The sequence below is a fragment of the Myripristis murdjan genome, chromosome 23, assembly GCF_902150065.1.
Source record: "Myripristis murdjan chromosome 23, fMyrMur1.1, whole genome shotgun sequence".
Taxonomy (NCBI): domain Eukaryota; kingdom Metazoa; phylum Chordata; class Actinopteri; order Holocentriformes; family Holocentridae; genus Myripristis; species Myripristis murdjan.
This window is the reverse complement of record NC_044002.1, coordinates 3,841,174-3,856,771: the sequence shown is the minus strand read 5'-3', so window position 1 is coordinate 3,856,771 and position 15,598 is coordinate 3,841,174. Positions and strand designations below refer to the sequence as shown.

The window sequence follows — 15,598 nt, the reverse complement described above, 5'->3', positions numbered from 1 at the left end:
CCGCTTTGATCGCACGACATCAAGAGAGCATATGTTAGACGCTACATTTAAAAGGAAGTTAAAAGGAATCCAATTTCCCCTGCAATGATAATGTTGTTTAGTCTGAAATGGGATTTTTGGAAGAAGAGAAGGGTCTTGTCCTCAATCAAATGTATTCCACTATTTTCAGTGAAATAGTAAGTAATATAATAACTTAATTTCTTATACAAGCAGATAGAAAAGTAGCTGAGTTAAAAGAAAATGCAAACTTTTTGGTGGATTAGCCAGTTTGTCGGCTTATGTTGAGAAGATAAAGACCAAAGTCATCCATGCAACACTTTAGCATGCACATTAGCATCCAAAGTCAAGCTCTTAGTGGTTTTCAGTCCATGTCTGTTCAAAAACACCACTGCATTTTGTCTACATTATCACTCTGATAATCTGCCAGGCGAAGCTACATGTTATTTAAGAAGAGCTAAAGCTTTTCATTTTCTTATTTTTGTGTTAATGCTAGGGCCTTCAGGCTAGTCCAGGAAATCTTCAAGCCGACACATGGATTATTTTCATGGCTTTATTCTCAACACTTCACTGTTGACCGGCCTGCTAAAAACTTGGCGTATTCCTTTAAATGTGGTAGGCGTAAAGGCCGAGGGTCCCTGGCCTCTAGAGCCGACTTGCTAGCTCCACTATTCTCCTGTGCTGTCATTTTTCCATAATTGCCTACCATGTTTGGATCAAATTTCCACATCTCCTCATTTCCTATGTTAAATCTACGCCTTAAAACATGACATCCAAAATGTTGCCTCCATAGTTACAGTGTTTCTTCAACATTTACTGGAAAAAAACAAACAAACAACCAAAAAAAGGACAGTCTGCAGATGCAGTTTTGTAGGCCTATAACCTTGGAGCCAGTGGGCAAGCTGTTATAATAATAATAATAATAATAATAATAATAATAATAATAATTAATATTATTTATTATGAAAAAATAGTGTACATTTTTAATAACTTCTCTCATTTTTGGTACTTTTTTTTGTAAATTTTAAGGTCATTTTAATTTTTATTTATTTATTTATTTACTTACTTACTTATTTATGTACGCTAAAACTTTTAGGTAATTTTCTTGTGCATTTTTGGGGTCATTTTGTGCTGATTACATGATCATTTTCTTGCAATTTTCTTATCAAAGTTTGGGTTATATTGTAGTTATTTTATGGTCATTTTCTTGTAATTGACTTGTTGCTGCAAGAATTTCAGTAAAGTTGCTCAGGTTTCAAAGAGTTAATCTGCACATTTGAAAACATCACCAGGATGCAGGGTGTAGTGTCTCTAAATCTATTTTTTCTTTTCCTTTTTCTATTTTTCCTTTTCCTTTTTTGGTTGGAGCACGGTGTAATCCCTGTTTTAATTTGGAAAGTCTCACTTATCCGTGGACTCTCACGGCTGCCGGGCAGGAGACAGACAGCGTCCTCAGTGTGACTGTGGAGGTGTGAGCCAGGCCTGAGGGGGCAGGAGGGAAAGTGTTAGTGGGACCGTTACAGGGAGGGGGATGAGGGAACGACAGGACGAGAGACGATGAATAGGCCCACAATTCTCGAGATTAAATCCCTGCTGTCTCGCTCCATCTCCCTCCCTCCGTTCACACCCTCGCTTGCTCAGCTGGCAGCTCCACAACATGAAGGATATGATTTATGAAAGAGGGATGGGTGTGTAGGGCTGCTGTCATTTTGGCTTACAAAAGACACATTGTTTTCTCTCTGCTCGCTGTCTCTCGCCTCCTCCTGCCTCCTACATCTAGTTGCTAATTTGCTGTAGACGGACGCAGTGCATGTGTGTGTGTGTGTGTGTGTGTGTGTGTGTGTGTGTTGTGCAGCAACTTGCTCTTGTCTCGAGTGATACGGTGTGTATCCCACTCTCTGTTTTCTCTCAGCCTCCATTCTCCTCTGTTAGTAACTTCATTAGAGAAGTCACTGACACAAACTCCAAAGAATCCTTGATTTTTTTTTGAAGATCTTCATTTCCTCAGGGAAGGTTGACTGAGGCCACGTCCAGGATCATTTTTCAGAATCCACAAATTTTTCTTTCCATTTTGGCCTCCGGGCTGCAAAAAAGTGCTGTTTATGGTCTCCAAAAATTTGGAAAATGCTGGAATTTTTATTGTTATTCTTCTTCTTCTTCTTCTTTTTTTTTTTTTTTTTAAACTTTTTTCATAAAATTAATACTTTCCATCCAAGACAATTTACAAATGTTAACCACAGGTATCATAAATAAATTAAAACATAAATAAATACAAAGTGCAAAGTGATGCATTGTTAGGAATAAGTAAATGTCCATACACATCTATATATTGTTATGTACATCATCACCCATATATATTTACATAAATAAGCCATTCAAATATACCTGACCTCAGGGACGGTTTTTGCTATGGGCAATGTGGGCAACCACCCAGGGCGCAATCTACTTGGGGATGCACGAGCGCCCTCCAAAAAAAAAAAAAAGTGTGTCCTCAAAAAAAAAAAGAAAAAAAGACTACCATATTGACCAGCATAAAAGACGATCCTGATTTTAAGACGACCCCTCTTTTTCAAGACCCTTTTCTGGAAAAATAGGCTACTTTTCATATGGACAAAATCTTGTTTGAATAAAAAAGCCGCCGGCCGGCATCAGGTGGGTCAGCCGGATAGGAGTAGTAACATGGAAGGGCGCAAGCCAGTAATTTCGCCTAGGGCGACAACATAGGCAGATCCGCCACTGCCTGACCTCACATCCTTAGACATATTTAGAGTGAGAGACAAACTGCTATGGAGAAGAAATTAAGACTCATAGTGGTTTGAAGACAGGGAGAAAAAAAAACAGTCACGAGGAGACTGCTTTATTCTCAAAAAAAAAAAATGTTATTTGTGGCTTCCATATTTCCAAAAAAAGAGTCTTTATTCCTTCTCATTTCTTGAGCTCGTCTTTCTAAAGGTAAGATCGAAGCCGTCTGTGCTATAATTGTACAGACTGGCTGCTCTTGGACCTCCATTCAGTCAAAATCTCCTTTCTAGCAGTACATCTCAAATAGTCACAAAGTTTATATTGAACGGAGCAGAAGGAAACAACTTGGGGCTGCACCTAAAAGATAGAGCACAGGCGGTTTAATAAAACTTAACCTTAAGATGCATTTGATTTGGTTTGCACATCTTGCCAGAAGGGTTTAATCCTGGGACAGCTCCAAAACACGGAGAAAGGAGCCAGCAGAATCGCTGCATTTATTACAAAGTGGTGAGTAGCCCTGGGACATTTGATAGAGATGCAGTTGGGTCGAAAAGGTTTTAAACACAGACTTGTAATTATGGTCCAACATTCTTGGTGATATGGATGGTTTAATCCATCACAGACCTGTTACCATGTTTCTTTAGAAATAACAGGTTGAAATGAAGAACAGCTTCATTCATCAAGAGCGGCTCATGTTATTGATCATCGTGTAAATCCTTACGGTGAGTTTACTACGATGCTGGAACTCATTTTCCCAATTCAGCTGGGTCCAAATCAAATAGGATTTTCCACTGGCCGAGAGTGTGAATGGTACACTTTGATAAGGCTGCAGCGTCTTTGCACACACTCATACCTGACACAGCTGTAGCTTTCAACGTCCAAGGTTATTTTGAACTACTTTTTTTTTTTTTTTTTTTTGATTTGTAAGAAGCTCTACCTTGTCGTTTCGCCCGTTTGTTCCAGGTTTGAACCGGATCTGTTCTTGCCTTTGTGAGCAGCGATGTCAACAAACTGGCCTGAGTTCCACACTCCCTTTCACCAACATGCCTCACATTCACAGTGTTCTGCACATTCTCAACCAATACAACCACTTTTCTATTTCTGGATGCCGTGCAGCGCTCCTCGATGCATTTGGGGTTGAGTGCCTTGCTCAAGGGCACCTTGGTCCTTTCTGGGGTTACTCATTCACATCCCCCACGCACATTTTTCCAGCTGGAGATTCAATCATTGACCTTGAAGCTGTGAGCTCACTTGTACAACCTCTAGGCTTCTTGCGTTGCCTTTCTAAAGGGGGAACATTCAGGACTGAGTCACTTATTACGGGAACGAAGGGAAAGATGCACACACTCACATATCCACACACAGCGTCGTGGTTTTAGCCTGTCTGTGTGTTTCTATTCCGATGCCACTGTTGCCTCGTCCCTGTTCCCTCCTGTCTGTACAGTAAACCGAGCCAGAAATAAAACTGCTGGCCCCCTGACCCTGATTAAAAATAGCGAGGACAGAAATAGTTGGGCATACTTTAGTTGTGTAAGTTCTGGCTGTGACTCCACCTCCAATTACCATCATCACCACCCACCGTTAACCCCCACCACCGCCAGCCACCACGCCTCTCCACGTGCCGTCTGCAATGCTGTATGGGTGTTTTGGTGGACTTTGGACAAAAACATCCTGGACAGACAGAGAGCTTTCCTCGTGCTTGTGATTTTGGACATGAACATGCTGGACAAAGAATGCTTCCTGTCATATTCATCACATACAGGACATACAACAAACAACAACATCGCCATGACAGAGTCAGTCAGTCGGTACATTTACATGCACACCAGTATGAGATAGTTCACCCATGTTGAAATATGTTATATTATTGAACTGTCCCCCCCAGCTGTTCTGTAGGACAGTAGTGCTGCTCTCTTCCTCTTACTGTTACTGAGTGCTGGATACTGGCTGGATGTGTTCAATGAAGAAAACAAACAATATTAAAGTCAAGCAATCTACTTTTGTCTCTGTGGTGGCTGCTGCTCCTCTGGTGTGGAATGATACAGGAAGTGCAGAGGTTACCGGATCTTCTTGAAGGGTGATAACAACAACAGCAACAAAATCAGTTCTAAACATTGGTATGAGCAAAATTATCATCTGTGTGTACTATGTGTGCATTTTAGTTTCACTTGTACAGTGATGTTAAACCTTCTTTAAGTGGATTAAGGCGGTTATTTTTCAGAGTGTTAGCTGGGGGGAAGTCCACCTCAATGGCAGGAGGCTAACAGTTAGCATCTGGATCATCCAAAATTTAGAAAAATTGAACTAAACTTGCTTAAGATCCAGTTCTCCTGAAAGAGCAGATCTCTAGTGTTTTGCTGTCATTGTGTCAAAATGCAGAACACTACGACGCATGCAAAATATGTGACATTTTAACATCATCTTTAAAGTAATTTTTTGTCTTATTGCTTTTCTTTCCAAAGTTATGAATAAAATGACATCATGACAGCCATTTCACAATCAGTAAGAAAATATGAATAAAGTTATGACCTATTCATGTGACGTAACACTTAAAAATGAGAGAAATATTAGTATTTTGGTATGAAACCCAGTCTTTATAAATAAACAACATATTCATTATCAGAAATAACCATCTGTCATTTGTAACGAAGCAAACCGCCTGAAAATTAGTCAAGAATTTAAGGCGCTGCGTTTATTTAAGTTCTATCTTTGCAAAGTGACAACTTCCTAGAGGTGGGCATGCATAAACACACACACACACACACAGTCGTGTTTCCATCACTTCAGAGGACATTACATTGACTTACTTGACTTATTTCCTGGAGATTTATCCTAACCTTAACCCTAACCACTACCTGCCTAACACTAACCCTAACCCTAACCTTAACCTCACCCTAAAGTTATCTTAGCTTTAAATCAAGTCTTCACCCTAAAATTAATGAATATTCACTTATGGGGACTTGCTTTTTGTCCCCATAAGGGAGGCGAGTCCCCACAACGTGACTGTGTAAACAGATTTATGTCCCCACAACATTAGCAATACCTAGACCACACACACACACACACACACACACACACACACACACACACACACCAGTGAGTCGGAATCAAAACTGGACATACAGTGGACCAAACCACTATGTAGCATGAAAGGGGGGTGTAGCAATCTTCCTAAACTTACCAACACATTGTTTTCCATCTAACACAAGTGCTTCCAAAATATATTGCATTAGTTACAATTATGTAGTGTTGTTTTTCAATGATTTTTGAGGCGGAAAAGTATGCTTTTTCCCGGGAATGGGACTTAGGATTTTCCACCTATGAGGAAGAGAACACCACTTCAGTCCTACATAACAGCATGGAGGAAGTGATATCAGTTTTTTCAAAATGGGTGAACTATCCCTTTACAGCAATCAGTCATGTTTATATAATTTAAAGTGAGACAATTCCTCTAATAAGCCGGATTACATAGATTCAGTTTGAGCCGAAGGTCTACAGAAAACAATTGTGTCTTGTGAGCTTCTTTGCAGAGCTGCTTTAAAGAGAGAAGATCCTCAGTATGTATGTGCACAGAGCAGAAAACTGTGCATGTTGACCTGTTTAGGATTATTCTGATTATCAGATATAGGCGTTCACATGGGAATTTCTGAACTTGCTGCATGGCCTTAATGAGGCTGCGACGGGATAATTGGTGTGCGTGTAAATGTATGCATTGTGTTGAATGCAAAAGGAAACACCCAGGCTTGTATGAATATTTTAATAGGACAATGATTTATTCTATTTACTCAGACACTGCACCAGACTAAACCATTGAATTGCATCTTTTTTTAATATTATTCTCAATAATTCATAAACAGTATTTTGTCAATAACACAAGCTGTAACAAATCAAAAGTAATAATTATCATAATCATCCTTGGAATTTCTTCAATTTACACAATGTCATGTACAAGTTTGCAGTAATGTTCTCCCCTCCCGCCTGATCCCTAAAAGTTTCCTTTATTCACAAAGAAGCAGTGACAGACGTGACGACTGCTCTGGTGCAAACATCAAACCCCAAGTCTCTCAACAAACGCATGCATTTTCTAGTGGTATCCCTTTAGAAAAATAGCATTAAATGCTGTAGATTGGAATGTTAACTGAACATAAGACACTACAACTTCTTCTGAAAATTATCGGAAAAAAAACAAACAAACAAAAAAAGACTAAACCAAGATGATTTACTACACCAAAGAACAATTTACAGCACATGTGCACTAGCAAGTTGTAATAATAATCCTTATTTCTTTCTTTTTTACAACCAAAAAGCAATTAGTTTGGAACATAACCAACAACTTAATGATATCCTCAAAAATATGTTTCTATATAGACCCCCTCTCCCCCCCCCACCGCTCCCTGTCCCGTAAATACAAAGCATAGGCTGTCATTACAAAAACAAGAGAGAAAAAAATGCGTTGCATATGTCACATTATAGTCAAGCAATGATGGAACATGGGCAGGTTGGAGAGCTAAGGGGTGCTAGCAGGGTTGGCCATTTGCATCTTCTCTCAGCATTGTTGCGTTCAGGCAGCTTTTTGCCATCCATCTTGAAAAAAAAAAAAAAAAAAAAAAAAAAAAAAGGTCCAACACCAAAGAAATGAATCCACAAGCAAAGACAACTGGAGGCTGAAATCCAGCACTGAGAGATGAGATATCAGGAATCATTAATTCAGCTCACTGGAAACGAAACCTTAGAACATATTTGCATAAAAGATGCACTGACTTACAGCGACTTTTGCTGTCCACCAACGTCTCTCTCGGTAATTGTTCTGTGCTCTGATGGCGGAAAATGAGAGAAAATAATTAAATCCAGATCTCTGTCTGCTCTGTGCTCTTCTCTCAGATGGATGCCTGTCCTGTTGCAGTAGCACTAATGAACTTCAAACCTAATTGCGGTGATTACATAAAGAGGCCTATATGGTGAATTGGAAAACAGCAAACTCCTCGTTAATGAATCCAAATGCATTGGAAATGTGCATATAGCAAACTCGCCCCGCTGAGGAGGCGCGGTCACAGTTTCTTCCATAAGGTAAAAGAAAATCGTCTTTGTTTCAAAACGGACTCGACTCAAATATGTGCTCATCTCAAGACATCTGCTCACCATTAGTGAAATGGTACGTTGAGACTAGGGTTTGACCAATATGGATTCTGAAGGCAGATATTGATACCAACTGCAGTCGCCGATAGTCAGTATTTTGTGCTGATATTCGCTACCTTGAAATTGGACTTAAATTACAAGTATGTCCACAAGAATGTTATACATGTCAGGATGGAAAAGCCTCTGAAACAACATTTAGATCATTATGAGACACTAAAACTCGACTCTTAACTCAAAGTAATGGATTCCTCTCAGTGTTAGCAGCTCTTTAAGGCAGGGCGACCCTCCCTATTGAGTGGAGTAAGGAATTTCTGGGATCATTTTAGGCCTTTCATTGAAGCATTAAATCACACAAATAGTATTGGTTAAAAACAAAGCAAAATAAAATAGAGCATCGTTGCAAGTTCTGGAGATTGTTTTCATGTAGCTGCGGTCAGGGAGAAGTTCTGTGTGTCGACGGCAGACACCGGGACGGGCCCAAATCCCAATAAAAGCCCAATATCAGCCTGATGTATCAGTCTAACCCTAGCTGAAACTACTACTATGACAAGGAAAAACAACAAAGCAGTTTAAATGGATAGTTCACAAATTTTGAAAAATTTAATATATCACTTCCCCCTAGGTGTTACGTAGGACAGTAGTGGTGCTATCTTCCTCTCATTGTTACCATTGTAGATAGCACCACTACTGTCCTACATAACAGCTAGGGAGGAAGTGAAATAGTACAAAATTTCTTCAAAATGGGCGAACTACCCCTTTAAGGTCAGGCAGCATGTGGGTAACTAATTCTGGAAGCAAGACAACCAAGATAAAGACAAATCGATCTTTTTCACAAATTGACATCAAAGGGCTTCACAATGGCGGCTCGGCTCGGTCACACGATGAACAAGATGTGTGCACGGTTCTGTACAGCAGAGGGGAGGATCTTGTTCATCCGGGGAAGGCAGTCAGCTCTGAGAGAGAAAAAGGGCGGGAACGCTAACTGATATATACACGGAACACACAGGCTGCCTATTGAGGACCCAACCCTTATTGCTCATGCCAACTGGCGAATACTCATGAAATCACAAATACAGGCAAGAGCAGTGGGGTCATGCACACATTCACACAGACAGGCATGCAGTAGGGATGTCAATCCACGTGAATTCACTCTCCATGTGCTCAGTCACACACACACCCTCACACACACACACACACATACATGAGTAGCACAGTCGCAGCTCAAACACACCTAAACAGATGCAGTGCATGCACCCCCTTGCTCTGCTTTTTTAATGTTGCCTGAAATGTCTTCGTTATCCTCATCTACCACGTCAGAGCTCAGTGAATGCAATACCCCCCTCTGTCGGTCAGGAATTGAACTGCGGGCTAAAATGAAGAAATCTACAACCCTAACGTCGGCTCGCTCGCGTCGCGTTTTTAAGACATCAACTCCGAAGACACACAATATTGGAAAATCAACGTAATGGTAACGGTTAAAGTTTCTTCCCGGGAAGAGTGCTGCGTCGCGGGCGTCAGCCAAGCTGCTAGCGTTCTCCTCTCTGTTGACGGGGCGGGGAGGGGGGGGGGGCGTTAAAAGTTTTTCTTTCCCCTCTTCCAAAAAAAAAAAAAAAAAAAAAAAAAAGCAGAAAAACAGTCTGAGGCGGAGCTCAGCTGAGCGTTAGCCGCGCGGGTCGGCGCGCTCCGCCGCAACAGTAATGATCTACGTCGGATAACCCCCCCCCGCTTCCACCGCGGACACTTGCTGCAGCACCCGGTCCCCTCCTGCCCTGTGCCCCCTTTGCGTCTGTTTTGCAGGGCAGCCCCCCCTCCTCCACCCCCTCCTTCCTCCTTTCCGCTCTCCGTCGGAGTAGGTTGGGTTGCCATCTTGGAGGGGGCACCGGAGTCTAGAGGGCGGACACCCGGACGATGTTGGCCTGGGAGTAGTCGGTGGAGCTGGCGGACTCGTCGCCCTCGGGCGTGGTGACCGGCGGGGTGGGCATGCTGATGACGGCGGCCGTGATGTAGGGCTGGTCACAGTTCAGAGGCACCGTCTCCTCGAATTTAGCGTTGAGGCTGGAGCGACTGGAGCGGCCCAAGAGCCAGAGAAAGACAGAGACAGATCAGAGAGCTGTGTTTAGACTACTGTGCACAGTCTGTTTAAACTATTGGTGTAGTGTTAGTGTGTGGGTGTCTTCTTGATTCACCGAGAAAATCCATGTACAGAGAGATGAGCAAGGGGTTAAGGTCAGTGATGAAGGATCCCAGCAAATATTTGACTGACAGCAATGTGCTGAACTTGGCTGCATTAGTATGAGTTTTTGCAAACCGACACCACGATGACGTATCATGTCAGTGTTCAGCTTTAAATTTGTCCATTTTCATGAAAAAAAAAAAAATTTGGAGGATTCAGAGCTTTCCCCAGGTTCAGTGTCAACTAGCAAAATTTACACAATATGATATGGTAAAAAAGAAAAGAAAAAAAAAATCATCCTAAAACAGATTTGGAGATTATTTTTTTGGAGTCCACAAAATGATGCAAATAGCAGCTAAGGATGTTGTCTCAGCTTTCATTTTGGCACTGTATTTATAGAGATTTTTTAGCACTGGTGCAGGTTGTTGTATCAGCATCTATTAAATGTCAAAATATCTGCTGGGAAGACGGAAACTGAGGAAAAGTGAGGAGTGAGAGCTACGGATACTGGTCGGGAGGAGGAAGGAGAAAGTACTGTTGAGCATTTAAGAGCGCAGAGCTTGGTTTTCCAGCTGTCCATGTTTAGGCGAGGGTTCCCAGACCAGTCAGACCCCACACAGCCCCCACCACAGCTGGACATAGCCTGGATTCCTACTGTCTGACTCAACATGGGAATAGAGTGTCACATGGATTTCTGGTGGCATGTGCTTATGTCTGTATGTGTGTGTGTGTGTGTCTGTCTGCTGTGCTGCTCATTTGAGCTTGTTAGTTCATTTTATTGCTTAATGCATTATACTTTTGTTCACATGCATGCATGCAATGGATAATATACCAACTTTTTGGTCAACGTCCATACTCACATATTAGAACATAGACAACAAAACCCTGTGTGTGTGTCCGCGGTAGATCACTGGCTCCATGTTAACACTTAAGCAAATGCTATGCTGAGTGATTGTTGGCCATTAGCGTCATTCAAAAGTATTACATTTTAACCTCTTACACTCTGCAGGTCTCATCAGTGGGTTTGTCATGACCAGTGCACACTGTGTGGCTGTGTTCAAACCCACAGCACTTCACTGTAAGTGCTAGTGCAGATCTTAAGGTTTACCAAAGATACCAAATATTTCCTGTTGAATTCCAGGGAAATGTGAGTATAATGATGCCCAAGATATTTTCTGTTTGATGTAATGCTGCAGCTCTAACACAATGGCGTCTAGAGGATGACTGTTTCACTCAGTTTAAGTGTGATGTAGCTTCAATGCAGCCATCAGATGCAGAATTTTAAACTGTAAACTATGTAACATTGTATAACGTCGAGTTATTTAACAGGAAATTTATAGGAAAATCAGAGTTTTAGGGGTTAACCCAACAACAACTTGCTGATTGTTGACATTGCCAGGTTTATTTTTGGTACTATTAATATTTAATATTCATGTACATGTTCACTTATTGGTTTGCAACACAAAACTGACAGATTTAGTTGCACATCATTTGAGAAGTAACTTCACACTATTTTTTTTGTAAACCTATCAGGAGTATTGTGTAGTATTAAAATACCACAATGCTAATACTGCCAGCATCTGTGCAAAAATGTACAAGTTCTATATTTATCAAAATGAACCTAGTTCACCGAACCAGGGCTTAAAATGAGCAGCCGTGGTTCAGCTGGAGATGCATGTTCAAGGACAATTGTCTTAAACTATGTCGTTTGGGAAAAAGAAGAGAAAGTGCTGCCTCCCCAGCCCATCCGCATGTGCACATCAGCGTGTGCACTCCCTCCGCCCCATTGTTTGTAAAAGTACTATCATATTCTTCCTGGTGCAAGGCTACAATGTGGAAGCTTCCTGCAGATGCTACCTGCTGGATCTACTTTCCAATTCAAATTGGATAACAACAAGAAAGAGTCGTTCGATTTCCTCCAAAAAAAAAAAAAAAAAAAAAAAAAAAGGGGTCAGGACTTGTTTTTTTTTTTTTTTTTTTTTTTATATTGGAGAGAAAATGATACAGCATCCTGGATTAGCAGCCCAGAGGAGCACAGACTAATGAGGAGATTTCACCACCATGTGGACTCACATCCAGGAACTATCTCTCGACCAAAGTTCAGTTTTGCTTTCATATTTAGCTTTACAAATTCACTACAAATTCTTGTTTCCTGACATTTAAGTTTTAATTATGCTAAGCCCACTAGTGCATGCTAAAGTGTTACCATAAAGAACCACAGCAATGATCTGCCAGGAACACACAAACGATTTTGGTGTTAACACTCTGATCACAAACCAGCTAAGTTGCTCCACAGAACCATTTGCTAGAAACCCGCGGAGCTCCTCTCATGCATGGCCAAATGTGTGTGCCGTAGTGAAAAGGTACCAGATCTTAGGCCAGTGTTACCGTGCCAACCTGTTGGATATAGGCCTCTCTCTGATCTGGATGGTGCTGAGCTCCTGCACGCTGCCCTGCAGTCCCACCGACATGTTGGAGTTGGGAACGTTGAAGCTCTTCCTCTTCCTGCGCGAGCAGCAGGTGAGGCCGTGGGGCGAGGAGGAGATGGAGGAGGAGCGCGAGGTCTGCTTCACCATGCTCACCTCCATGCAGCTCTCCTCGTACGTCTTCTCGTCGACAAACTCGTGGTTCTTTGTGACGGTTAAAAACACACGGAGAGGGCGACAGGCACACAGGGACATCTCATTACATGCAAGCTCAACGTAATCCAGGAAAAAAAAAAAAACAGTTTTAAGCACTGCAAAAACTCAAAATCTTACCAAGATTATTTGTCTTATTTCAAGTCAAAAATGTCTTATTACTAGTCAAAATATCTCATTACACTTAAGACATGATCACCTCAGAAGTAACTTGTTTTTAGACAATTGTCTCTTGTTTCAAGTGAAAATTTGCTTGTTTCATTGGCAAAATGTGTTTCTTGTTTCTAGCTAATTTTCACTTATTTCAAGTGAATTTTCACTTTTTCCACTGGCAAATTTTGCCAATGAAACAAGCAAATTTTCACTTGTTTCAAGTGAATTTTCACTTGAAACAAGTGAAAACTGTCTAAAAACAATTTACTTCTGTCTTATTAAGTGTAATGAGATATTTTGACTAGAAATAAGACATTTTTGACTTGAAATAAGACAAATAATCTTGGTAAGATTTTGCGTTTTTGCAGTGAGATCATGTGCATAGCATTTTAATTATGGGAAAAGCGGTCTTAACTCTGAGAAACACTGGCACCATCAATGCTACAAGTGTGTGAGACAGATTACCAATCATATCCATCATGCTCTCATTTGTTTACTGTAATTATACCAAGATATCCCTATTAATTTGACAATGATGTATTGATGTTTAAAAATGATACAGTTAGCGTACTTGGGGATGCCAAATATGTAAATTTTAGTCCAATACAGATGTCTCACAATTTGGTACTGGCAACTGTGTGTGTGTGTGTGTGTGTGTGTGTGAGGCTGGAAGGGGGTCTTACTGTGGTCTTCTCCAGGCAGTGCAGAAGGTGGTGATGCTGTATGTCAAAGGTGGGGTTGGTCTTGCACACCAGCGCCTGCCCGGCCTCCTTGGACGCCTTCAGGGCACAAAAACAACACGGGCACATTGTGAGCCTCCCGGCGGCAGCATGAGACATGACTCCACCCAAAGCCACAGCACAAAAAAAACAGGGCCATCCCAGAGCCACAGATATGGACAGGGCTAACGTTCTCACGACTTTGTGTGACATTGTAACATTCTGCTTTGCTATAAGGAAGTTGTTAGAACGCTTAAATCTGTCCATTTTTTTTTTTTCAGCCACCCTCCTCAGAGTTAGTTTGAAAAATAGTGACGGATCGCTCAATGGTTCAAACGCAGGCCACTGACAGACATTTTTATCAGGTTTTTATCAGTGTTTATCACGATTAATGTGCTTGTGTTTCTTTTTCTTTTCTATAAGTTTAGGCTCAAGCCTCATTTGATCCAAAAGAGCCACCGTACTCATGTTGCGCGGAGGTCAGACTAAATGTGATGCAGGCAGACGGCCAGAGGGCGTGAAGACTCTGGGATCGTGGCGTTAGGAGCTCCGGAGCTCGTCTAGCACCACCATCCTCCGCCGCCTCTGCGTCACATTGACTCCGACCCCCGCACGCCGCGTCGCTGGCTGATCGACATGCAGCTCAGCCCATCTCATTCCTCCATGGTGATGGAAATCCATGACGCGTTCTGATGATGTCATGAGTAGCGCAGGCCAGTCAGTCGGCAGCCGTGCCACATAGGCGGCCAATCCAAAATGCACATGAGCCAAAACAAAAAAAACACACAGAAGAAGATGTAGCGGGGGAAAAAAGAAGGAGAGAAGAGAAGAGCGTAATCAGCAGCAGAGGAGTGGACATGGAGTGTGGTTGCAGACGGGGCTCTGGTTGCCTGTTGATGCGGTGGGAGACCCGAAGCGCCCCACCCGAGGGCGGGAGCACGTCCCATGCCGTGGCTTGGTTAGTGGGGAAACAGGGGCAGGGGGGAGTGGGTGAATTAGTTGCCATTCTCCTGCAGCCCCTGCAGTGCCGCAGGCCATGTGCAGTCTCCGTGCATGTGGTGTGAGAGCAAGCCTGACAGAGAGAGAGGTAAAGATAGAGAAAAAAAAAAAAAAGTGAGGCAGCAAGAGAGAAGAGGAAAGGCGGTGCAAGTGAGTCAATGCTGCAGCCATGTAGACAGAGAGTGGTGTTAGAAAGAGAGCTCGATAGATCAACAAAAAGAAGGAGAGAGGAGAGCATCATGAAAGCGGCGTCCCTGCATGGCAAGAAAGAGAGAGAGAGACAGAGACGGGGGGGAGGAGGTAGACAGCCAGTCTCCTCCCCCTCAGATTGGGTATCCAGCATGCACCAGCCTGGCATGTCATGTCTCAAAAAAACGGGAAAAGTAAAAAAAAAACAAAAAACAAAAACAAAAACGACAAGAAAGAAAAGGAAAAACACCAGCACCACCCGACGATGACTGAATGTCCGTGGTTACCTCCTCGTCAGCGTCAATCAGCAGCCCGTTGCGTTTGTACTGCAAATAAGCGTTAGCCCCTCCGCTCTTCACCGCGCGAATTCTAGCAAGCCTGGTTTTCTGTTTGTGAACAAATACAGATGTCCATTTAGCCTGTCCAATTATGGTCTGTGTGTGTATGTGTGTGAGTATTTATGTTAGTGGTAAGTGTGTATTGTGTCAAGGCTACCTGTTAAGACTGAATTAGAACAGCAGAGCAATTGTAGAGCAAAGTGCTCTACAATGGCAAACAAAATGCACCGTTGGGGAACAGGCGTTGACTAGCCTGAGGAATAACATCTGCTAATTCTAGCAACATGCACACAGTAATGTGACTTTTTCCCAATAAAACCATTGTGTTTATTAATGTAGACGGTGACATATGGAGGATTCAAATGGAAATAACAAAAACTGACAGAACATGAGCTCCACTTGAGCAGATCGATCGTAGGTCCGTGTTCTGACGGGATAATGCCAGAGCACAGTGTTCACATGGGGTCTTAATTGCGTCCCAGTCCCATTTTTTTGTGTGCATGCACAGTAAAC

At 42.2% G+C, this 15,598-nt stretch overlaps 1 protein-coding gene across 4 annotated transcripts in view; it reads right to left on the bottom strand.

Annotated features, from left to right (window-relative positions):
- Positions 1 to 9,726: 9,726 nt before the first annotated feature.
- kcnd2 (potassium voltage-gated channel, Shal-related subfamily, member 2) overlaps positions 9,727 to 15,598 on the bottom strand; it is a 162,099-nt gene continuing 156,227 nt past the window's right edge. The window contains exons 3-6 of one of the 4 annotated variants that reach the window (XM_030045879.1): positions 15,002 to 15,133; positions 13,524 to 13,583; positions 12,446 to 12,729; positions 9,727 to 9,939 (exon numbers count right to left, since the gene is read on the bottom strand). In XM_030045879.1, coding sequence (XP_029901739.1) covers positions 9,762 to 9,939; positions 12,446 to 12,729; positions 13,524 to 13,583; positions 15,002 to 15,133 — 654 coding nt within the window. In that variant the 3' untranslated portion in view covers positions 9,727 to 9,761. Of the gene's footprint in view, positions 9,940 to 12,445; positions 12,730 to 13,523; positions 13,620 to 15,001; positions 15,134 to 15,598 lie in introns of all 4 variants that reach the window. The other 3 variants (XM_030045881.1, XM_030045880.1, XM_030045882.1) reach the window with 3 other exon arrangements.